Genomic DNA, 24,498 nt, shown 5'->3' with positions numbered 1-24,498 from the left:
TAAATTGAATAACACATCATGAACAAGTGCGGTTTATCCCAGGAATGCAAGGTTGATTTAACATTTAAAAAGCAATTCTTGGGGCACCTGGGTGGCTCAGTTGTTCGAGCACCTGACTCTTGATTTCAGCTCAGGTCGTGGTCTCAGGGTCATGAGATCAAGTCCCACCTCAGACTCCATGCTCAGCGCAGAGTCTGCTTGAGATTCTCTTTCTCCCTCTCCCTCTGCCCCTCCACCCATTTTTTCTCTCTCTCTCAAATAAATAAATGGAATTAAAAAAAATAAAAAGCAATCGTTCCTTATTATTCATCACATCAACAAAATAGAGGAGTAAAATATTGTAATTATCTCAGTAAATGCCAAGAGAGCATTTGTCAAAATTGAACACCCATTAATGATTAAAAATTCTAAATTAACAAACTAAAAATAGGAACTTCCTCAATCTGATAGATGGCATCTGTGAAAAACCTACAGTTAACATTCTACTCAATGGTGAAAAACTGAGTAGTTTCCCCTAAGATCAAGAGTATGGCAATGATGGGGCTCTCCTAGCTTCTTTTAACATAGTACTGCAGGTCCTAGTCAAAGGAATAAAACACAAAAAAGAAATAAAAGGCATACAAATCAGAGAGCAAGAAGTGAATGCATTATTCACAGAAAACATGATTGTGAACCTAGAAAGTCCTAAGGAATTTAGTTAAAAAGCTATCAGACTAATAAGTGAGTTTTAAGGGTTGCAGGTTACTGATACAAACACCAATTGTGTTTCTATATACTACCAACAAACAACTGAAAAAATACATTGAGGAATAAATTTAATAAAGGATGTACTAGACTTTGCTAAAGCGAGAGATATACCATGTTCATAAATTGCAAGACTCAATATTAATTGGTAACATGTGAATTCTCTTCAAGTTGATCTATAGATTCAATGCCATCTCAATAAAAATTTCAGCAGGTTTTTTTGGGGGGCGCAAATTGACATGCTGATTTAAAACTTATATGTAAAAGTAAGAGATCTGGATAACCAAAGCAATTTTGGAAAAGAAGAACAAAGTTGGAAGATTTGTACTTTCTGACCTCAAGACTTTCTATAAAAGAAAGGAGTCTACTGTCATGAAGGCCATGTAGCCGTAGAGACCAGTGGAACCGAGTCTGGAAACAGACCCCCTCCTGTTCGGTGCACTGATTTTTGACAATGGCCCCAGAGAAACTCAAAGAGGGAAAGGAGAGTCTCGTAACAAATAGTGCTGGAGTAACTGGGTGATCACGGGAATGATGAGCCTTGATACCTAACTCACACCACACACAACAATTAAGTTGAGATGGATCGAAGGCCCAAATACAGCCACGACCTCTAGAATGCAGTGCAGACACACCTTCCTGACCTTGGTCAGGATTTCTCAGGATACAGGAAGCTCCAGCCACAGGAGAACATTGAACTAGATAATTCTGATTTTCTCTAAAGCAAAATCTCCGCCCACCAAATGACACCATTAACGTCCACTTTCCACCATGGTGGCATCACAAGGCCCGGACAGACTCGCCACCCCACCCACTGCAAACTGAGAACGGGACAAAATGTGTCAAAGGGCTGTTTTTGGACATGGGACTGTGCCTCTGAGACGGGACAGGAGGCCAGCGAGCCTTGCGAGCCCCTGGCTCTCCGCCCGGGGCCTAGCAGCCCAAGGTGTGGTGGGGACACCCCAGACCTGCAACCCCGCTCAGAGGAAGGCTTCTGTGGGCACAGGCTGTGGGAGCCAGGGGTGGGAGGGCTCCGGCCCCGGGGGGCAGGGGGAGCTCAGACCCAAGCAGGGAGGCTGGGGTGGAACTGACATGGGGCTAGGGGGACATGCCCTGGACTTGGGGTCCAAAGCCGGGGATGCAGGTCCTGCTCCACGGGACTGAGGAGTCCCACGGCCTCTGAATCGCACTCCCCTCCCCTGGGGTAGCACAGACGCTCAGCTGGGGCCTGCCCCCCCACACACCCCCGCTCCTCCCGGAGGCCAGCGCTGCACGGGGCTCCTGGATCCAGGCTGCGCGCAGTGCTGCTATTCTTGGCTGTAACCTAAGCCAGCTGCCCATTAAAATTCCATGAGTTTCGAAGGCTTGAGCTGCAGTTGATATTTCTAATTATTGTGAAATTAAAATTGTCCCTGTGCTTTAAGGATAATTGCCGGCGATGCCAGCTGGAACCCCAGGGACCCGCGCTGTTCCCAGGCAGAGCTTGGAAAGTCTCTGGAAAGTTCTCTGAACAGGAAAAGACAAAGGCCGTTCTGAAAACGAGGGAGGTGTGGGGTCAGGCACGTAGTCGGAATCTGAATTTCCACGTTCCGGGCTCTCGTGACCAGGGCCCCCACCGCGGGCAGCCTGCTCCCAGCGCTGCAGCCAGCCTGAGCCGTGGCACCCCCAGCAGGGGCGGGCTAGACCTGGGGCTAATTCGGACCCTGACCTTGGGGGTTAAGGAACCCAGGCAGGTGCAACAATGCAGGGGGGTCTGGCGCCGGCAGAGTGAGGGGTGCTCGAGGGAACGCTGTGGCGGGGACAAGCAGCTAAAACAGGAGGGCCGCGCCCCGCACTGCTCCCCTGGACAGGTGGGGGCCCGCGCCGCCCTCTGCCCGCCCCTGGAACAAGGCAGCTGACCCCAGAAGGACAGAGCCCGGGAGGGGCAGGGCTGGCTGCCGGCCCCCCAGCAGGGGCAGAGCCAGCCCGGAGCCCCAGGCCCCCTGGCTTCTCCAGGGCTCTCCCCCACACCCAGTGGCCCTTCTGCCTCCTTTCTGCTTTGGGTTCCATGTACACAGGGGGTGGGGGGCATCGGCCATCAGGTCCTGCACACCCCAAGCTCCTCCTCCCTTGTTGGGTCCTGACGTCCCCCGAGCACCCCTGGGAGCCACCTAAAGGTACAGGGAAGGCCTTGCTGCCTCCCAGTACTCCCGCGTCGCCGCTGCCCTGCAGGCAGACATGTGGGCCACGCGGCGCCTCCCGGGCTGGCTGGTTGCTCCTCAAGGGCAGGCCTGGGTCCCTGGGGGTCAGCCGCACAGCCGCTGCCCCGCACAGCTTTGAGCAGGAGCCCTGGACGTGCCTTAGGATGCAGCCCGTAATTCTGGGGCGGGGCTGCCCGCCCCTGGCCTCGAGGGAACAGGGGCTGGAGACTGACACCCAGGAGCAAGGCCCGTGATCCGATCCATCAGGCCAGTGCAGGGAAGCCTCCAGGAAACCCTGAGAGGGTGCATGGGAGAGCGTCCGGCCTGGTGACCCCGAAGGCACAGGTGTGGGAGGGCGCGGGCCTGGAGAGCCTCTCCCCCATCCGGCTGATCTGAGCGACATCCTTTTATCATGAACCAGTGACCCCGTGCACGACATGTTCGCCTGGGCTCCGCGAGCCGCTCCAGCAAACGGTCGAACCCGGGGAGGGGGCTGTGGGACCCTGGATCCGCAGGCCGGGGGTCAGAGCGTGGGTGACTGTGGGGTCTTAAGTGGAGGGGCGGCCTTGGGGGACTGAGCCCTTCCCCCTGGGGTCTGACGCCACCTCCAGGAGGAGCGTGTTGGACTGAGACTGGGGGGGGACACTCGGTGTCAGACAATTGCTTGATGATGTCGGGGAAAACACATCAGAATTGGGTGCAGAATCATACACTAACACCCCTAACATCACACCCGTGACCCCCAGCCCTGCCCACCCCACAGCCATACCCATCCCCCAGCCCTGACCCCCAGCCCTGCCCACCCCACAGCCATACCCATCCCCCAGCCCTGCCCACCCCACAGCCATACCCATCCCCCAGCCCTGGCCACCCACAGCCCTGACCCACAGCCCTGACCGCCCCACAGCCCTAACCACCTGCAGCCTTTAGATCCCCATGGCGTCTCCATCACTTCTGCCTCCCAAGTCTCACTCAAAGCTCACCTTGGACCCCATCTACCCTGGAACCATGCAGGGAAGGATCCTGGGACACATGGCTCCCAGCACAGAGAGCATGGATAGACCACTCCAGAACACGCAGTGTCAGAAATCCACCTCGGGCCCTTCGAGGGGCCCAGCTGCAGAAGAGGGAAGGCAGGCCCTGGGAGAGGCGGCCCTACCCGCTCTTGGGGGAGAGGTGGCCTGGGGGGGGCTGGGGAGGAAGTCCAGCGCTACTGCAGCCCTCCCCACCTGTGCCCCTCCCCCTGCCTCAGCTGGCTGGGCCGCGGCCCCCCAGCCCGTGCTTACGAGTAGGAGCTCCTTGGTCTGTCCTGCCTCCTATAGGCCTCTCCATCTACCGCACATCTCCAGCGTTCTTAAAGCTCTTTGTCATACGCCATCTTGGAAATTTTATTAATCAAATTAGGCCACTTTTTCCTTTTATGATTTGTCTCATCAGAGAGGTCTTAGCCCCAAGGTCATATGTTCTTCCAAAATTTCTTCTACATGTTTTCCACTTTTAGCATTTACATCTTTAATCCATCTGAGATGAACCTTGTAGAAGGTTATAAGACATTTGTCCCTGTCTCCTTGCCAGTCACGGACAACCACAGATCACCGAACGTTGGGTATGGGGGTCTCTGCGCCTACGTCTGTCAAATCCCAAGTCTGGGTGGGTTGGCCCGTTCTGGATCTTTCCCCACCAACACTAGTCTCTACCTGAGGCAAGTCCACGTGGCCCTGAGTGTTTGGTTTTATCTATGAAAAAACAAAATTCAACTGAGTACGTTTGAAGATCTAATTGGCTTCACGTAATGATTCATGACCCAGGCAGTGTCTCCTCTTAGAAAGGGGTCCAAGGAGATGCACAAAATGGAAGCCATGTATAGGCAGAAGTGGGGAGACAGGAAAATCTTGTGTCAGGCAAGATTCCCCCAGGGACATCAGCCCCAGGGATGTCCTCTCTCCCTCAGGGACGTCCTCCCCCCAGGAACATCTCCCCTTCAGGAACATCCTTCCCACCAAGTGACGTCCTCCTGAGAAACGTCCTACTCCCCCTGGGACATCCCCCCGAGGGACGTGGCATCACACCTTTTGTCCAGGTGTCCCTCTCTGTTCTTTACTATGATTAGAGTCCTCTCCAGTTCCGTTTATTTGTAGGCATTTCATAGCTTTGGTTGTTATGAATGGGAATTTTCCTGTTTCTAACCAGTTATTAATAATATAGAAAAAAGGAACTTTATGTATTAATTTTATATATTTATCGCTTATTAATCTAGTAGGGTTTGCTAAATCTTTTAAGTTTCCTGGTTTTATGATCATGTCGTTAGCAAAAACAGATAATCGTTGCGTCTCCTTGTCCACTATTTGCACCATGACTTTGTCCTTGGCTGATGCAGACCACGGTGACAGTCCTACTGGGCGCGGCTGTCACTGGCGGGCTGAGGGGTTCGGGGGGGTGCGTCATCTGTGTCCCTTTCCCTGCAAGTCCTGTCATGCTGGGAGCTTTTCAAGGGACCGTCTGCGCGATGCAATCTGATGGCGTCCCCCACGCAGACCTGGTGAATTTGGTAGTTCTGCTGGAGGTTCTCTGACTGCGAAGGACTTCACTTTTCTCAAAGAAGCCTTATTTTGTTGTGGTGTCTTATATTTGCTAGTATTTTATTTAGAATTTTCACTTTATTTTCCTGTTTTTTTGTGGGTTTTTTTTTTTTTTTTTTTAAGAATCAGGTTGGTATTAAGGCTTTGGTTGGTTCAGATAGGAACTGGGACATTTGCATCTTTTTTTAGGGTCTGACATAGTTCAGATAGCATCTTGGGAAGGCATTTTGACAATTCCTATCCTTTTGATCCTGCAATCCCGCACATAGGAATTGACTGCATAAAAATATGTGCTGGTTGGGCGCCTGGGTGGCTCAGTTGGTTAAGCGACTGCCTTCGGCTCAGGTCATGATCCTGGAGTCCCGGGATCGAGTCCCGCATCGGGCTCCCTGCTCAGCGGGGAGTCTGCTTCTCCCTCTGACCCTCCTCCCTCTCGTGCTCTCTCTCTCGCATTCTCTCTCTCAAATAAATAAATAAATAATCTTAAAAAAAAAAATACGTGCTAGTTACAACTCACACAGAAAAGAAATCTAATTAAAAAACGGGCAGAGGATCTGAATAGACGTTTCTCCAAAGAAGACACACAGATGGCCAGCATGAAAACATGCTCAGCATCACTCACGTCAGGGAAATGGCAATCAGAACCTCACCTCGTTAGGACGGCTCTCATCACAAAGACCAGAAAGGACCGATGTTGGCGAGGACATGGGGAGAGGAGACCCTCGTGCTCTGTCAGTGCACATGCCACCACACGGGTGTCAGACACACTGCACTCACGTGACGGCCTGGGGGACTCAAGTGCCCGGAGACAGAAAGTAGGGCACCGGGTGTCAAGGGCCGGGAGCGGAGAAGGGGGCTGCTGCTCCCCGGGGACACAGGGTCAGTCGGGGAGGGTGGAGGACGGGGGCACGCCACTGTGGGAACCGACTTGCTCCCACTAAACTGGACCCTCAGCAATGGTTAAAATGGTAGATTTTATGTTGCGTGTCTTTTACTGCATTTAAAACCTAGGTGGAAAAGCTAAGGACTTAAACTATCCAAACGATTTGTAAAAAGAATAACAAGGCTGAAAGATGTATGATGTCAGACTTCAAGACTTAGCGTAGTTAAGACAGTTAAGTGTTGACACAAGAGTGGAAATCATCACTAACGGACAGAATGCAGACTGTGGATGGAGACACACACGTGGGGGCAATTTATTGATTGATTTTTAAAGCTTATTTTTTAGTAATCTCTCCACCCAGTGTGGGGCTTGAACTCACCACCCCGAGACCGAGAGTCACTCGCTCCACCCACTGAGCCCGCCGGGCATCCCTGGGCCGCTTATTTTTAAGGAAAATTCCAAAACTACTGGGGAGTGGAGGGCCAGCCTTGTCCGCAGTCGGTGCTGTGACACGGGACCCCTCCCTCACCTGCGAGCCACGGAGCGGAACGCGGGGACTTTCCTGGCCAACTCTCCGTTCCCCTAGAGCTGTCTGGTCTGGTTCTAAGAATGCTTGCTAGCGTGCACACAGGATGTCCTCCGCACCACGGCCGAGAGCCGGGAAGGATCTGTCCGTCAGCAGGAGAGCTGCCGACGGAAGGCACCCAGGCAGGCGTCTGTGACCCTGAACAGGGCGGGCGCAGAGGCTGGGTGCGGAGACACGCGCACGTGCCCGCCGGCTCCTCTCCCCAACCGTGTCACACACGCACACCAGGGTAACCAGGAAGGGCTCCCTGGAGACCAGAAGGAGTCCCAGGGTCGCACGAGGGCCAGGAACCCCGGCACCAAGAGCTGTTTTCCAAAGGAGACCCGTAACCTGCCAAAGATGGTGTGGCCAGCTCCCAAGCTGCAGGGCGCCCTCCCGCCCCGGCCCACTCCCAGCTGTGGTCGGAGCGTCCACAGGACGTACAATGAGGTGCGTGTGGCTGCCCGGCCCCACAGAGGCCAGCACGCCCTGTGCCCTCGCCCCAGTGAGTGGCCGTCGCTCTGGGGGCCACTGAAGTCCCACAGCCCCCTGGGAAGATCACCCCTGCATTTTCTGGGGTTCTCTCCTCCCTCCTCTTCCGACACATGTGCGTGGTTCACTGTGAGGCCCCTGCACCTGCTCCCTCCTCTTCCCCTGCCCTTACCCGGTGGTGGGGTCACCACTTGGGGAAACACGGGACGGTGAGGGTCCCTGAAGACAGTGCCACGCAGCAGGGGACTGACACCACCGTGGGAGAAAGCAGTGATGCTGAGCTAGTGCCCCACGAGGCCCCCATCCGGGACCTCTGCTCCCGGGGGGCGGAAAGCGCTGGCTGTGGGCCTGTGGATCTGCTCCAGTAAACACACCTCACGTGGGACAGCAGCTGCAAATGGTGTGTCCCCCCCGACTGAGCTGAAGAGTCCCCCGTTGTTCTCAAAGACACATCTGTCTTTGGAAGCCAACCCGAGATGTGCCGGGAATCCACACTCCTGGAAGGTAAGGTGGCTCCGGGGCCATTCAGGGGACGGGCCTGTTCTTTGGTCCAGTTACACCTTCGGAAGTGGGTAGGCGACCTGGGGGTGGGTGCGGGGTCCCACTGGGCCCTCTGCAGGTGGACGGGGGCTGGGCCTGCGTGTGGTGTGAGTGTCCGGACTCGGAGCCTGGCGATGCAGCTAGCTCAGGGCCAGTCAGCACAGGGACCCTGACGGAGACCAGGAAGGTCCCGTCGGCCTGCTTCCCGGGCGGGAACGTGTGGGCTCCCACCTCACCGAATTCCCGCCCCAGACTTGCTCAGCTGGTTCTCGGGAGGCTGTCTCTCGCGTTTCTAGCAGCCCCTCTGTTTCTCTCCGAAGCGCCGCCCCTCCAGCTACGAACCCACTGTCTTTGTTCGGGGTGTCTCCCCACCCCCATCGTCAAGCCCCTGATTTACACCCATCGACTCCCCATTCCGGGCACACCACAGGGGGTCAGCAGGACGGAGGTTAGAGGGAGGGAGGCAGGGCCTCCTTCTGGGCCTCAGCTCGCGGGGACACAGCTCACAGGGGCCATCGCGGTGGGGGGAGGATGCACACAGGCCTCAGCGCCCCTCCTCACCCGTCCCCGCCGCGGGACCCTCCGGAGCTTTCCAGGACACACAGCGACAAATAAGGCCACCATGCATATTCTCATCCCCGTTGCCTTGCACACATGGCTGGGCCTTCCCCGAAGGGACTGTGGTCTGTAGGCCCCCGGGCGTCCCTGAGCCCCAAACGGTTATTACGGAAGAAAAATGCCCTCGGTCATCTTCAGCGTGCTGGCATGCGCAGTGCTGGGTCCTCGGCCGGGGGGTCCTCGGCGAGAATCAGGACGGGCACCAAAACCCTGGCCAGGGGTCCCGCGTCCCTCCCACCACACACACGCAAAAAACAACAGTTTCCCAAGAGTGTCCCGATGCGGCAGTGACGTACTGATTTTATTAAATCTTGGCCCTTGGGCACATCTTTCTAATATTCTGCGTGACACATTCCCGTCCCACCCTCAGGACTACGCCGTCCAGATAGCAGCCCGTGCGCCATCGTCCCGCTGCCACCGAAGGACAACTGGACACACTCTCCACGGGAACACGCTTTTTACCTGAAGGGACTCGGGCGCCTCCTGGAAATGGACAGCTGTCCCTGCGGCACCACGTCGTCGTGGTGACCAGCCCCAAAATTCCGGCTTTGGTGCCGAGATCAGAACTTCGAAGGAGCCGCCTCCACGGCCCGAGCCTAACATCTTGCCCCGGGAGGGCGACAAGAGTGCGTTTCTGCTGGCGTCTGCCGCGCTGTGGGCACAGAGCCCGGCCTGACCTGGTGGGGCGGTATGTTCCACGGGCCCAGCGCACGGCGGTGCAGGAGCGCGGCGAGCGGGGCCCCCCCGGGCGCCACACAGCTCTGGAAGCGCCGGCGGGCTGAGTCCACGCGGCGACCAGCCTGCGCGGCTGGGGTCGTCCGGGAGGGGTGTCCACAGCGACCTGCACACGTTAGTAAAAGATCCCTTTCTGTTCCAAATACCCATCGGCGCGGCGCCGGATGTCCCGCTGACACTCGCACGTCCCGCGGCAGACCGTGTCCGGAGCCGGTCGGGGCGGCGGTCGGGGCAGTCCGCAGCCTTCTCCCGACCCAGAGATCGTAGGGCGTGTAATACATGCCCCTCTTCTCGTGAAAACCTTTTGTTTGGGAAAATGTATTTTTCATGCAATTGTTGTTTATGTCAACATGTAATGGGTTTATTGTTATTTTTAAATGAGTACAGTTTTTAAGTCTTGGGTTTGATTTCTAGTACAGTCGTCTATTAGGGTTAGTATTGGTAGTGAGGACCACAGGAAGACAGGTGGTGACATCTTCAGTCTCCCCCAGAGCGTGGAGGGGCCCTGGGCGCCGAGCCCTCACCCTGGGCGCCGACCAGCGAGCGCGTCTCCAGCCCTGTGGGATGAAGCCCCACTGCTCCCGCCGGCTCGTGACCCGTTCCACTCCCCCTCGCAGAGTCCGAGTTTCTGTCTCCTGACGTTTTTCCAGCTCTGACCCTGGCAGACGGCACACCGGCCGCAGGGGCGTATGATGGCACGCTCGCGTTTTATTCTGCATTTCCCGGCGCTACATGAGGTCCTGCAGGTCTCCTTCCATCCTTTAGCCTCATTCCCTTTGCCCCCACTTCTTTTTCATTTGAACTTAAAAATACTTTCTTCAGGGGCACCTGGGTGGCTCAGTCAGTTAGGAATCTGACTCTTGATCTCAGCTCAGGTCATGGTCTCAGGGTCATGAGTTCAAGCCCCGTGTCAGGCTCTGCGCTGGGCGTGGGGCCCACTTAAACAACTTTCTTCCATTTCAAAACAAAACTCCACAATGTTATTGAGAATATTGTTGGAATTACATTAATAAAATGATGACACTTTACTTTAGAGCTTTTAGGAGCATGTGGTTTGTCCACATGCTCAGGAATTGTTTTAGATTTTACAATAAAACCACACAGTTTCCTTCGTGTCGATCCTGGACCGTTCTGGTTAAACTCGTTCATAGATTCCCTGCAGTTCTCAATCATGACTGTGAACGGAATATTCCATTCTCATAGTCCACAGGTCCAAGGTGGTTTAAAGAGCTCTTGATCTCTTGTATATCTCCTTCCTGGGAATATAAAAATATCATCTGAAAATAAAGGTAATTTTCTGTTATCCTGCTTATTTTGTTTGTCTTAATGCATTAGCTGAAAATGCCAATGTTAAATAATAAAGGTGAAAGCAAGCATGTTCGTCCGGTTCCCGATTTCCGTTTTTGGTATTAACAGGTTGTCTTGCTAGATCTTATCAAATAGCTCAGTGTTCGCTGATATAGCCGATACCAGTACCGATAACTACAGGAGAAATCAGAAACTCGCAACAGACACACGGTTTACGACGGGCGCGACGTGGGCGGTTGCGCGGCTGACCTCTGCCGGTCCGCGCCAGCTCCGCTCCGGCCCAACGGAGCCCAAGGCAGCGCCGACTCCGTGAGACATGGACAGAGCGAGCCCTGACCCCACACTCAGAGACAGCTGGGAAAATAAAACCGTGCGAACGGCCTTTAAGTACAAAGGTAACACTGCCACGTAGCACACGGCACCCGCGGCCTCCCACAGCTAGGAACGCTGGTGCGCGCCCCGGCCCCAGGAGCGCCAGGACGGCCACGCAGAGCCGCGGTCTGTTGCCACCTCGGCGACCCTCGGGCACGGCCGCTCGGACGGGGATCCAGCCAGCGGCCCGGTGTCTGTCAAACGACCGAGTTCTCACCGGGGCTTCTTGTCTCAGAGGCAGCGGCGTCCTGTGCCTGCACCCAGCCCCCGGCCCGGGTCTTCACGCGACGCCCCAAGGCCTCCCCTGCAGTGGGGTGCTGGGGTTTGTTCCCCGCACGCCTCCCCCACGGCTGCGGCGATGTCGTGCTGCTCGCTGACACTGGCCCTGGTGGGAACACCGCACGTCTGGGCAGAAATACGGCAAGTTCACACTTGAGCAGAACCGCCTGTTCCACATTCACCAAACTACTGCCTTTGGTTCCAAAGCAGCGTGGTTTGAGTCCACGGCGCGTGCGCTGGGGAGGCCCCCGAGGTGGCTGAGCCGGGGCGTCCTGCCCCTCTGGGCTCTACGGCCGCCCAGCCTCTCGCCCACCGCAGCCAGGCCTGGGGCTGGCCTGGGCACCACCTGGGCGACCACGGGCGGCTGCTTCAAGGACCACTGCAGCGTCAGGTGACTGTGACAGCCTCCTGGCAGGACCTCTGCCCTCACCCCACCCGCTGCAGGTCTGCTCAGGAGCCGCCAGGAGCTCTCCTAGACCCTAAGTCAAACCACGTCACCTGCCATGTTCCTCCGAACCCTGCTGTGTGGGCAGCAACACAACGGTCCCAGGCGGGGAGCCCTTTGTCCCTGCAGCCGGGGACCAAAAGCCACAGTGGCCAACAAGACTTAGGAGGAATTCAGTAGAGAAGTGTCTGGAAAGGTCTTCCCCCTGGTGACAGGGCGGGGGCGGGGAGGTGAGCTTTGTCTCACAGCTCGGGCAGCGCACCCCTGCTCGGCCCGGCACCATGGGTCCCGCTCCCGAGCGCCACAGCCAGCTCCCACCAGCTCCCCGTGCCCCCGTGGGCCGGCCGCGCCGCCTGGCTTCTCCCGCGGCCCCTCCTCGTGCAGCGCCGACCACACCTGCTGCGTGTCATGTCCCTCTTCACTCGTTTGCCGCCCCGACCGGAGCGTGAGTGCGGGAGGCCGGGCCTCTGTCTCAGCAATGCGACATCCCGGGCCTGGAAAACCAAACCGGGTGGCGCACGTGGGCAGCTGTCCTTGCTTGGTTAGCGTTCTCGCGGGGACCCGGTGCTCCGAGGGGGGGCCGTGGGCTCTCCGGGGTTCACCCCGGTGTCAGAGGCTAGCTCCGAAAGACGCTGCGGGCTCCGGTGCGGGATGAAACAGCCGTCTCCCCTTCCCCCTTCAGGAGGGTTTCTGTTCTGGGCGCCAAGCTGCCACCAGCCTGTTTCTGTTCGCTTTTGTTTTTGGAATAGACCAACCTGGTGCATTCCCTCTGAGCTGAGAAAGTGAACTCTGCTTCCAGGGAGTCATGAAAAATTACACATTTGATATCAAAAGCCATTTCAAGTATCACTGACAGTGACGGTACTGGAGGACAGATGCCAGGAGTTCTTACCATGGAATCGCCCCAGAGCGAGCCCGGAGTCCCCGGCCTGTCTGAGGAGCGGCTTCCGTGCAGGGAAGTCCGACCCGGGAGCAGCCCCAGGGGCCAGGAGGGGGCCGTCCGCCTCCCCCGGGACCCGGCCTGGCCCGGCTGGCCCGTGCCGTGTGGCCGGCTGCCCGGCCCTGGCTGCCCGCCCGCCTGCCGCCCGGCGGCCTACACGCCGGACTTGGCGACCATCTTCTCCAGCAGGCTCATCATGCGCTCCTGCAGCTGCAGGCTCTGCACCTGGAGGAGGTTCTGCTGGTCCAGCACGCGGCGCACCTCCCGGCACGTCTCCTCCATGGCGCGGCTCAGCTTGCGCTGCTCCTCTAGCATGGCCTCCAGCAGCCGCAGCTTCTTCCTCTGCAAGTGGCAGCTCTGCACCTTGCGCCTCTTCACGGGCCGCTCGTCCGACCTGGAAGGACAGTGCCGGCGTGGGGATGGCGGGCCGCAGGGTCGGGGCTCCGCCCGCCCGACTCTCCCAACCGCCGCAGCGGACACGTGGGAAGCGGAGGCCCTGGGCAGCGGTGAGAGGGGCTGCAGCCCTCCCGCCGTGACAGGAGGGGGCCGCAGGGGCCGCAGGCACCGCTGCCCTGGGGGACTCGAGGCAATCGGGTAACCTGGGTCCCAGGGCCATCCAAACCCCCGTAGCCTGGGTGGGCGGGGTACACCGTGCCACAAGAGCACCCCCGAACTCACTGAGCGGGTGCCAAACCCACAGGCCCACTGTGGGGCTCGGGGGCAGTGGCCACACGGGGGGAGAGACGAGGAGGGCTAGTGGGAGGGGGCGCTGCGGCTTCTCCCCCGGGCCCGGAACCTCAGCCCGCGCCGCGGCCGTGCCCTGTGCTCTCTGCCCCGGGGCGGTGAGCATCCCTGGTCTCACTGGCCACACCCCACCGGTCCCCCCAAGGCCTTGCCAGTCCCCCCGTCTGGGCCCTGTGCTTCGAAGCAGAACGGCGCCCCAGCGGCTCCCGTGTCCCAGCCCTGGTGCGGTGCCTGGGGCAGCTGCAAGTCGGGAACCGGGTCAATCCACGGACACATCTGGCCATAAACCTCAGGTTTCCAGCTGATTCCGTCTGGCCGTCACAAAGGCATTCTTGTCTGGGGTCTTTGCTCCAGGAAAGGGGCGCCAGACAAACTGAACGGCAGCCCCTGATTTCCGACTCCCCCAGACCCTCCTCACCTCACCCCTGTCTGACAGACCTGACGGCCAGCGCTCCACCTGCTCTCTGCCTTCTCTTCCCCAAACGGCCAACTCCTATTCACCCCTGAAAGCCGACCCCAAATGTCCCTCCTCTGCTTGCCGGGCCTGCACACCACTGGCTATGTCTCTGCACCCGTCTGTGGGCGTCCTGAGGGCGGGTTCACGCGGCCGGTGCTGGCCTAGCAGGGCGTCTGTGAAGGACAGAGGGGACGGGCACGCCCACTGCCACCAGCTGAGGAGCACACTCTGGGGGCTCAGCCCAATGCCCCTCCAGCCTCGCCAGGGCAGGGAGGGGGAGGAGGACCCCAGGGCGGGGTCTGCTAGGGGGTGACGGGGAGCCCCGGAGCCAGAAACTGGGGGTCGGTGGGGGTGGGGCACTTGGTCTTCCTCCGTGTCCCTTCTCTCTCGTGACACTCGGACAAAGTGCTGATTTATCCCCATTTTACAGAGGGAGACTGAGGCCCAGAGAGGTCAAGGACTTTCCACACAGCCACAAAGTGATGGAGCAGGGAGATGAACCCAGACTATGGACATGATGGCCCGCACTTCAATACCTCCTGCCTCCCAGTCTGAGGTCAGCCTGTCTGAGGCCTCCCTGTTTGAGGCCTCCCCATCCGAGGCCAGCCTGGTCTGAGGCCAGCCTGGTCTGATCTGAGGCCTCCCCATCCGAGGCCAGCCTGGTCTGAGGCCTCCCTGTTTGAGGCCTCCCCGTCTGAGGCCTCCCTATTTGAGGCCAGCCTGGTCTGAGGCCTCCCTCTTTGAGACCAGCTTGGTCTGAGGCCTCCCTGTTTGAGGCCTCCCTGTCTGAGGCCTCCCCGTCTGAGGCCTCCCCGTCCGAGGCCAGCCTAGTCTGAGGCCTCCCTGTTTGAGGCCTCCCCATCTGATGCCTCCTCGTCCAAGGCCAGCCTGGTCTGAGGCCCCCCCGTCCGAGGCCAGCCTGGTCTGAGGCCCCCCCCGTCCGAGGCCAGCCTGCTCTGAGGCCTCCCCGTCTGAGGCCTCCCCGTCTGAGGCCAGCCTGGTCTGATCTGAGGCCTCCTCATCTGAGGCCAGCCTGGTCTGAGGCCTCCCTGTTTGAGGCCTCCCCGTCTGAGGCCTCCCCGTCCGAGGCCTCCCCGTCTGAGGCCAGCCTGGTCTGAGGCCTCCCCGTCCGAGGCCTCCCTGTCCCTGGAGGCCCTTGCACACCACCTAGGCCTTTGCAGCCAGCCAGGGACGGCAGAGGATGCCACCGCCCCGAGAGCTGCCGGCCCTCACCGCTCCCAGCCCCTCCTCTGGCCGCTGGGCTCCTGGCCCCTGCTGGAGGTGGGGCAGGGAAGGAAGACACACCTGAACTTAAGGGACAGTAAGCTGGAGGAGCCGTCGGAGCCATCGTCCTGGAAGCGGCCTTCGTAGGAGCAGTGCTTATACGGTAAGTACAGAGGGGCGGACTTAGCAGACGGCGACAGGGACGCCTCGGTCTGGGACGTAGAGGGCCCCGGCTGCTGGCCGTCCGGGAGTTTGCCATCACAGGACTCGGGGACCTTGGCCAGAATCCTATCAATGGCTAGGTAATAGGGCCAGTCGGGCGGGACGGACTCGCTATCTGTCATGCATTTTAATTTCCTGAAACGAGAGACACAAGAGCCAAGGGTGAGAAACGGAGCTGCTCCCGGCCTGTCCTGCCTGGCCCTCGGCTGAGGGGCGCTCGGGGCTGCTGGGGCCCCGGGGAACCACTCTTGGCCAGACAGCCTCTCCAGAAAAACTGGCCAGGCTCCAGGGCCAAGGTGACACGAGACTTGGAAAGAAGTCGGGCTGGGGACCTACCCCACGGTGGGTGCCAGAAGCACGCGGCCCAAACGTGAGTAAGGTCATCTGTGAGTGGTGGGGCCCTGGGCTGTTTTACTGTTTCTGTCCTTGCTGGTCTGTAGTTTCTAAACTCCCTACAAGGAACAGATACTGCTTTTAAGTAAGTTAACCAGCAATAATAAAATAAACATAGGAATAAAATATTATTACAAGTATCATATAATGCAAACATAAGAGGTCATAATATAAGAAATCTGTTTTTCTCAGGAGAACGCCTGAGAAGCGAGAACCACAGGAGTTCAGGGCGCAGCCTTCAGCGTCCAACAGATCTGAGCTGTGTCTCATCTCCACCACTTTGCTATGTGACCTTGGACAGGTTCATTAACCTCTCTGAGCCTCCATGTTCACATCAATAAAATGGGATGAGCAAAGTAAACTCCTCACAAGCTTTAGGGATAATTTAATAAGACAAAGCCCAGTTCCTGGCAAACAGCAAACTGACCAGATAACATTCTTGGCTGAAGGTACCAGGAGGCAGCAGGATCCCTACTTAGACTCCGGGGCCATGAGTATGCACAGCACAGCTCTGCCCACCATGGGCGGGGACCCCGCCCAGCCCTGCATCCTGCCCTTCCCTGCAGACAGGCCTTGTAGGGCCCCGGGCCTTGGCTGAATTCTGGGGGCTCTGGGATGGGAGACATGGCTGCAGGAGAGCTGGGAAGCCCTGGCCAGGCCAGGAAGGAGGCCACAACTCAGGGGGGGAGGTTGCTGTCTGCCCCATCAGATCCAGCCTTAGTCTGTGGCCCCCACATTCCTGCCCCATGCTCTTCCCAAAAAGGGAGGCCCTCAAGCTATAAGAGATCCCTGTGGCCAGATGGCTCCTGCCTCCTGACGTGGGGCTCCTGCCAGCGTGGGCCCCTGGTCACACTGGTCACTGGAAACACTCAGCTGACCATCAGAATGAGTTGCCTTCAGCAAACGGGCCCACCTGGACGGCAAGGGGGTCTGTGGCTCAGGGCAGCAAGCCGAGGCCAACAGCCACCAAGCAGAATGTCCTCAGTAGAAAGCCAGGGACAGGCCACAGAGGGAAAGGCGTGGCCGCTCCGTCTCCTGACCCCAGGGCCACCCATCACCCTGGAGGCCTGCACAGATTCCAGGTGCAGGAAGTAGAGGACTGTGCCTGGGGCCCACACTCGGCCTCTGCCTAGGCTCCCTCCAGCCCCTCCAGAGGCCCCCCTGTGCTTGTTCTGACCACTCAGGCCAGGCTACTCCTTGGAGAACCGAGGGAAGGCCTGGCTCTGGCACAGGAGACCCCAGCAGGGTATTCCAAGAGACCATGCTCCATGGAACCCGGCTACCCCCTCAGGCTCCCTTAGCCTGACAACCCTAATATGTAAAGAGCTACAGTGAAAAAATAAGAGAAGACTTTGCTGTGGGAGGCTTTCTGGGTGTGGGTGGGGGGAAACAGATAAAGAACTAGTCAACCAATGAAAGCATCAGCCTGTTAAAGGCTGTGTGGCCTTGGGCAAGTCCCTCCTCTGCTCTAGGCCTCAGTTTCCCCCTCAGGGAATGGGAAATTGAAGTGTTGTATACGTGTGCAGTCCTTCCCCCCAGCAGCAGACTGCAGCGTCTGGAGTGGAGCCCTGCCGGAGGGCCCAGGCCCCTGCTCTGCTGCATCCTCCTCTCCTATGGCCTCCTTGGCCCACATCCCCTACCTCCAGGAATGGAACAGAACACCTCCCCTGGGACTCTGAAGAAGGCTCTCAGGATAAATAATGAATAACTCGGCCAGACACCAATCAGAGCCCATGAATTACTGAGTCAGATGGGCAGCCCCCTCACCAGGCACAGAGGGACGCGCCGTGTGCGAGGAGGAGGGGGTAACGGGGACACACACATCTACAGACAACTCAGCCCTCACATCACGAGCTGGTGGCTGGAACTGAACACTGTTTATGTTGTGAATGAGGCCTTCAGGCCCTTAGTGGCTGCCTCCCTTCTGGCCCCTGGGCCTGCCTGGGAGCTGGGGCTGCGGGTGGAGGCGGGCCTTCGGGCAGGTGCAGGCTCTGAACTACTCCTCCAAGGGCCACGAGAACAGCCGACGGGGTGTCAGGGGCCCTGCGCGCCTCTGCACGTCTCCAGGCCCCAGACGGGCTGGGAGCTGCAGGCCGGGAGGGTCCTCTCAAGGTGCCCAGGGCAAGGCTGCAGGCCCTGTCTACACCCAGCCCTGACTGCACCTCTGGCCCCTGCTCACGGCAGCCGCTAGGGCGGGCGGAGGCGGCCGGGGCTGGGAGCCGCTGGGCACCTGCACGTGCCCCGGGGACAGCGCCCCTTTCGGGGACATTGACAGGCCCACCCCTGCCAGTATGCCCTATGGCCCCCCCACTCTCACTGCTGCTCTTCCCCCCATGGCCCCCAGCTCCGGGGCGACCTGCCCCCCAGCAAGACCCTAGCCTGACCACGACCCTAGCGCTGCCAGTGACCTTTGCCCTGCCCGTGACCCTCGCCATGCCCATGACCCGCTCCACACTTGTGACCTTGGCCACACCCAGGACCCTCTGCACACAGTGACCGTCTGCAGACAGGCCTGGCTGCCACACAGCCCGAGGTGCTGGGCATGGGGGGCTGTAGCTGGCTCCCCACCCAGGTACCAGAGCTCCCCCACCTGGGAACCCCATCCGCGGCCCCCCTCAGGCTGCCAGGGCAGGGTGGCCACAGTGGGAGGGTGGAGGCAGATGGGGGGCCAGGCCTGGGTCCCCACTGCTTCGTTCCACAAACAAGGCCCCTCCCACGAGTGGGTGCCTGCTGGGCGCTGCAACCCCACCACACACCCCGCTCCCTGCCCGTGGCCCGCGCCACCTGCGCTCACAACTGGGCTCGGTGGCTGCCGGAAAGGACAGAGCGTCAGCACCAGGTGGGACTTGCAGGTCTGGGACCTGAGCCTCCTTCTCACCCCTGGCCTCAGTTTCCCTGCTTAGCGAAGCCACGCCTGGGCGGCCGGCCTGCAGTCTCCCGGCTGGCGGGAGGGCATGTGGAGGCCGAGTGGGAGCCGCCTGCAGGTGGCACCCAGGGCAGGGGCCTGGGGTAGGGTGCTGACCGCCCCAGGCCCGCCTCGCTGGGCCTCAGCTCCCCCGCCTCCGTGACGGGAGGCGGCACAGACGGTCTGTGCAGGCCCCATCTCGCGGCCGGGCTCTGCCCACACAAGGCCTCCCTGACTCAGCTCCGAGGGGGCCGCAGCAGCCCCCGCAGCCCGGGCGCAGCCGGCCGGCCGCTGAGCGGGAGTGTGGGCTCTGCGGGGCATGGGGGCACGCAGGCACGCGGCTCGCGGAGCCCACCTGTACTGGAAGGTCATGTTGGTGATCTTGATCTTGATCTCCTCGCCCAGCCGGCGCTCCCCGGTCATCTCCAGCAGCTTGCTGGCCATCTTCTCGTACACCTTGGCGTTGCGCTTGGTCTGCTTCAGCTCGTCGAAGAACTCCTCCCAGACGAGCATGAGGCCACGCATCTCCGCGTCCGTCCAGTTGCGGGCGCGCCGGTGCTTCTCTGTCTGGGGGGACACGAGGTAGCTGGGCACTTCGGCCGCGGCCATGCTGGAGGCACCTGTGGGGTTAAAAGAACGTGCTCAGGCGGGGCCTGCGGCCTGCGCACCAGGGCGGGAGCCCCACTCCTGGAAGGCAGCTCCGCGCTCAAAATGGGGCCTACATCTGACAGGCAGGAATTTAGTTAAAAGCTTTTAAACGGGAAACGTCATTTTGATGTCACGTTTCCATAGCAACAGAGCAACTGCATAAGCTACAACAACAGAAACCTTTTAACTGAAAGCGCAGGAATCAGGGCTGCCCTGACGGGCCATCAATACAGCAGCGAGCCGGCCAGACCCAAAACCGGCGGCCCGGGCGCCCGCCCCGCCTCCCACCCCGACCCGTCAGGAGCCTGGTGCGCGCTGGGCTCGCAGGGCTCCCGAGGACGGGGGTCCAGCCCGCGGCCCCCACCTCAGCCCTGCCCCACTCACACAGGCCAGGGACCCAGGGGAGCCCAAGATGGGGAGTCAGGGGGCAAATGAAGAGGGAGATGCGGAGACGGAGAGGAGGGTGGGCAGCGAGGGGTGAGGGTGCAGAGGCGGACGCCCCCGGGGACCCGCAGCAACCCTCGCCTACCCAGGACGTGCTCCACACACAGCGTGTCCCTGGCCACGTGCTCACATGTGATGGGAAATGCACGGATGCCAGGCTGGGCAGGATGGCCTGTCTCCCTCCTTGAAGGTGGGACTGGTTGCCGGCCTGGGTGACGTGGGGAGAGCGGAGAAGCCGGGGCAGTTCTTGAGGCCAGAGTGCAGCAGGCAGCAGGCGGGCAGTGTCCATCTGTCCCTCCCACCCTGGGCAGCCCCAGCACAGCCCCAACCTAACCCTGCTCAGCGCCATCTGTACTCGAGCTGCTTCCACCGGGCGGTGGCATGCTCCTTGCATCCCCAGTACCTCACGGAAAAGGGTTTGCTAAAGGCTTGCTGAATAACGAAATGAACAAACGAAGGGACCAATCTTAAGTAGCTCCTCCCTTCCCAATAGGTCACCTAGACTTTGCCTTTGGACTTAACTGGCAAACTCCTAATCATTCTTCAAAGCCCTATTCTGACATCACCTCCTCTCTGAAGTCTTCCTACTCCATTTTGGTCCTTCCCTTTTTCCCTCATGCTGATTGGCCCTACCTTGAGCCAGGCCATTTTATTTTCTACTCTAGTTGTGTGACCCCGGGTTCAGAACATTTACAAAAGTGAGAAAATAAGAATTCGAGGGGCACCTGGGTGGCTCAGTCATTAAGCCTCTGCCTTCGGCTCAGGTCATGTTCCCGGGGTCCTGGGATGGAGCCCCACATCGGGCTCCCTGCTCAGCGGGAAGCCTGCTTCTCCCTCTCCCACTCCCCCTGCTTGTGTTCCCTCTCTCGCTGTCTCTCTCTGTCAAATAAATAAATAAAATCTTTAAAAACAAAAAAAAGAATTCAAGTATTTTCCAAACACCGGGCACTGTTTTAAGAGCTATAGACAGTGTCTTCCACTTTGATCCTCGTGGTTACTCCCATTTTACACATGAAAAGCCCAAGGGGTGGAGAGGTGAGGTCAGCCTGTGGGCAAGGGGCTGGCTGGGAGCTGAGTCGGCAGTGCTGTGCGGCCTCCTGAAGGAGCATAGGCTCAGGCTCCCGGTAAAAGACACCTGTCACCCCTCCTGTGCCCGTGGTCCTGGGTGGGGCACACAGGATGAAGCCAATGCAAACTGCTGTGTGCTGGACAATCTCCCCACCGTTTCCTGGGGTCTCCTGGGAGGCCCCCCAGTGCTGACAAGGTGGCTGCTGCCTGTGGCAGGGGTCCTTGGCCGTGGGACCCTCACCCTCCCTCAGCGGGTCTCTACCAGGGCTTGGAGGAGGCTCATCCCGACATCTCGAGGGCCAGGGCCGCGGACTGCCAGCACCGGCGGGGCTGGCAGGGCACACCGCAGGACGAAAGTGAGCTCTGCACCGTGACACCGGGGGACGGGCCTGGCTCAGCAGGAAGGCAGAGGGCACCGCCAGAAGAACCAGGCTCGCAGTGGCAGAAGGCCCGCTTGCGGGAACACAAGGGGAGCCGGCAGTGAGACAGGGTGACCATCCCTGGGGGAGTGCAGGGGGTGGTAGGAAAGGTGGTAGGGAGTGTGGGGGGTGGTAGGTAGGCTGAGAGCCAGGCTGGGGATGGGCTGCGGTGCCCCCTTGGGGCTGGCCAGCCAACGTCAGCAGGAGGGTCAGCCAGGACAGGAGACCGGGGCCATGGAACCCAGGAGGACTACGGCCAGAAAGGGCCACCTAAAGGCATCAGCATTCCAAATTAAAAGATACAACTCCAGTGGTTTTATCGCAGGAGCCCACTGCACCTGCTGGACAGGGCCCAGCCCTGCTCCCTAGGCGCAGGCGCCCAGAAAGGCTCGGTGTCCACGGGCCGTCAGTGAGGCTGCCTGGCATTCGTGGGTTTTTGGCGGTGGCCGAAACCCGGGGGAGGGACTCCCGAAGTCCAGGCTGAAAATCACCACGGTTAACAGAGGTCCTCCTCAGACCTGCCCACGCGCCCAAGAGCTGAGGTTGGAATGGGGAGCTGTCCATCAGGTGGAAGGACGGGAGGTCCCCCGGATGGGGCGGGTGTGCTGGGGTCAGAACTGGAAGTGCAGCGGGCGGGGGCCGCAGGGGCCTCTACCACGCCTTCAGTGGGTTCTTGGGCTGAGGTCTGCATCCTTTCTCTCCAGGCCTCAGGGATCACCTGGGGGCACAGGGACACCACCACCTGGCCAGGCACACCTCCCAGGAAGGCTCAGGGCGGCTGTACCCCCCAGGAAGCCCCCAGTGCTCAAGCAATGGCTCTCAGGACCCCTTGAGGGCTTTCCCCAGCACAGCTCCAAGAGCGGAGCAGGGCTGCCTCCCGGCACCTCCCAGGGCAGGGGGAGGCAGGCAGAGCATGGCCGTGGGGCCGTAGGCCTGGCTGGGGACAGTTGCTGCCCCAGGGCCCCCAGGCTGCAGGCCAGCTGGTCCCACTGCCTCCAAGGGGCAGCTGCCGGCCTGCAGGCGTCACTCTGTGCTCAGGGCTCTGGCAAACCGTGGCCCCAGAGGAGGGCTCTGCACCTCCTCCTTCCCCTCCAGCCAGTGCGTCCAGGGGAGTCAGGGCAAGAGGCTGGACTCCAAATGTCTTTGCAGGTTTCAGTGGGCACTGGAAGCCCCCAGAGAGGGGAGTCCTGGGGGAGCTTCTGGGAGCAGAGCCCTCAGGTGGGGCCTCCAAGGAAAAGCCTTGGCTAGGTGGGCGGCCCTGTCTGTCCTTGCTGGGGAGGGGCTCCATACCTTGGCACAGCTGCATGGCCTGCTGGGACCCTCAGTCTCCGAGGGATGGGGAGGCAGAGGGTCGGGGACTGGGTATCCGGCAGGACCTGCAGGGAGAAGGGGTAGTCAAGCCCCGGCAAGAGGCCAGGGGCACCTGTGCGGCCATGCCCTGCAGGCCTCCGTCTCGCCGTGAACAGACACTCAGTCTGAGATACTTGGCTGTGCCAGCCCTGCCCGGCCAGGCGGGCCAACATGGGGGCCCAGGGTAGAAAGCAGGTGTGCCCGCGAGGAGCCTCTGGCAGCAGGCAGGGGCCGATGCCAGTGAGCTGAGCCTATCACAGTGGGCGGTCGAGCTGAGCAGTGCAAACACTCCGTCCTGGGCAAAGGCAGGAAAGCACGTGGAAGGTGGCGGCAGTATGGCAGGGGCAGCAGGGTCGAGCCCCGGGAGGGCGGGGCCAGAGGGGGGGGCTGTCCCGGTGGAAGGGGGCGACGATCGTCCCAGGGTGGCCGGCTCACAGTGGAAGGAAGCTCCAAGCTGCGGCCCAGCGCTGTGTGGATGGGTGGGTGCGTGGGCGGGGGGCTGCAAGCCCAGCTCACCAGGCCAGCACCACTGCCCTTTTCCCTATATCCCTGGGGAGCCCAGACCCTTACCTGCCAGCCCTCTGCCTCAGTGGGTCCCCTGGGCCCACCCACACCCCTAGTGCCCCTCAGGCCTATGAGCCCCAGGCTCCCTAGAGGACGTGGCCAGCAGGGAGACGGCCGTTGGGAGTGGCCTCCAGGTTTCCTGCTTGGGAGGCTGGTGAGGAAGTGCCGTCCAAGCAGATGTTAAGGTCCCCAAAGCAGTGAAAACTGCAGGACGTGCTCATGGCTTCCCATGAGCTTCCCTCACCAAAGGAGTCTTGGTGATGCCACAAAGCAGGCCCACGTCTGTGCCCACAGGCCCAGGCAGAATGCTTCATCCAGCGCGCTCAGTATGGCCAGGCTGCCTGCGGGGCGAGGCCGGCCGCCTCCACACACCCAGCAGGGCTGCAGAGGCTTCCTCTGAAGAACAGCGGGGTCTCACCCTCTACGGAGGGCAAGCAGGGCGTGGCAGCAGCAGAGCCCACTCACGCCAGGGGCCTGGGACCCTTCTTTCTAGAAAGAACAAGTAGGCCAGGTGTGCTCAGGTGCACCAGGCAGGGTCTGGCTGTCCACGCTTGGACCAGGAAGGGGGATAGAGCCTTGGAAGCTGGGAGGGACCATCAGAGGCCTCGGAATTGTATCACAGAGCAGACAAATTTGGGGAGCTGAAGTCGCCCCATCAAATGTTGACAGGAACTGAAGTGAGACCCCAGCCGCAGCAGACAAACGCCCCACCACGGTCCCAGTGCAGGGCAAGGGTGCTCTGGCTCCTGAGGGCAGGGGCGCGGGGCCGCCACAGAATCCGGGGGAGGTCCGCACGCTCAGTCGCACTGCTCCCCCAAGGGCAGGGACTAAGCTGCCGTGTCGTCTGTCTGGCACCCACCGTGGTGTGGGCTCTGGGGCCGCCCTGCCGACGGGCCGGAACCCACCGGACTGCAGTGGACGCGGTCGCGGTACCCTGCCAGAGCAGCCCGCTGCCTGGGGGTGTGGCCCGGGCCACAACACCCACCACCAGGGCTCGCGAGCAGGAGCCCGCCCAGAGCTAAGAAGCACGGCACCCCATTCAGCGGAGGAGGCAAGACTTCGGGGAGCCGCGAGGACTTCAAGCAGAATGACTTCGAAACTCAAATGGATGGGCCAGGAGCCCGGGAGCCCAGGAGCCGGCGGGGCCCCGAGGGGAGCTCAGCGGCCAGGTCCCAGCCCACGGGAGCACTCAGCCCTGCGCCGGCCCTCACCTCCCCGCAGGGCCCCGGACACACGTGGAGCCAGAGACTCAATGCCCAAGCCACGTGGCCCTGGCACAACCAGATCGCGACGTCGCAAGCAGCTCACGTCTGCGGGGCCCTCCTGGGACGCACCCGGCCCGCTCTCCCCTGCAGCGCGGGCCCGCGTCCCCGGCGGGGC

General features: G+C 60.2%; 2 protein-coding genes across 2 annotated transcripts in view; one reads left to right on the top strand and one right to left on the bottom strand.

Annotated features, from left to right (window-relative positions):
- Window positions 1-24,498, top strand: part of MFSD10 (major facilitator superfamily domain containing 10) — a 631,579-nt gene that overhangs the window by 340,928 nt on the left and 266,153 nt on the right. The gene's annotated exons all lie outside the window — the stretch shown is intronic.
- MSANTD1 (Myb/SANT DNA binding domain containing 1) lies at window positions 10,197-22,761 on the bottom strand. Its single transcript, XM_032395632.1, has 4 exons — window positions 22,495-22,761; window positions 18,981-19,245; window positions 15,187-15,462; window positions 10,197-13,074 (listed from the first exon to the last, which is right to left on the bottom strand). The coding sequence occupies exons 1-4, from the start codon at window positions 22,508-22,510 to the stop codon at window positions 12,834-12,836; spliced, it is 798 nt and encodes a 265-aa protein (XP_032251523.1). The 5' UTR covers window positions 22,511-22,761; the 3' UTR covers window positions 10,197-12,833.

Source organism: Phoca vitulina, unplaced genomic scaffold (assembly GCF_004348235.1).
Source record: "Phoca vitulina isolate PV1807 unplaced genomic scaffold, GSC_HSeal_1.0 scaffold85, whole genome shotgun sequence".
In the NCBI taxonomy this organism is placed as follows: Eukaryota; Metazoa; Chordata; class Mammalia; order Carnivora; family Phocidae; genus Phoca; species Phoca vitulina.
This window is presented reverse-complemented; position numbering and strand designations above follow the sequence as displayed.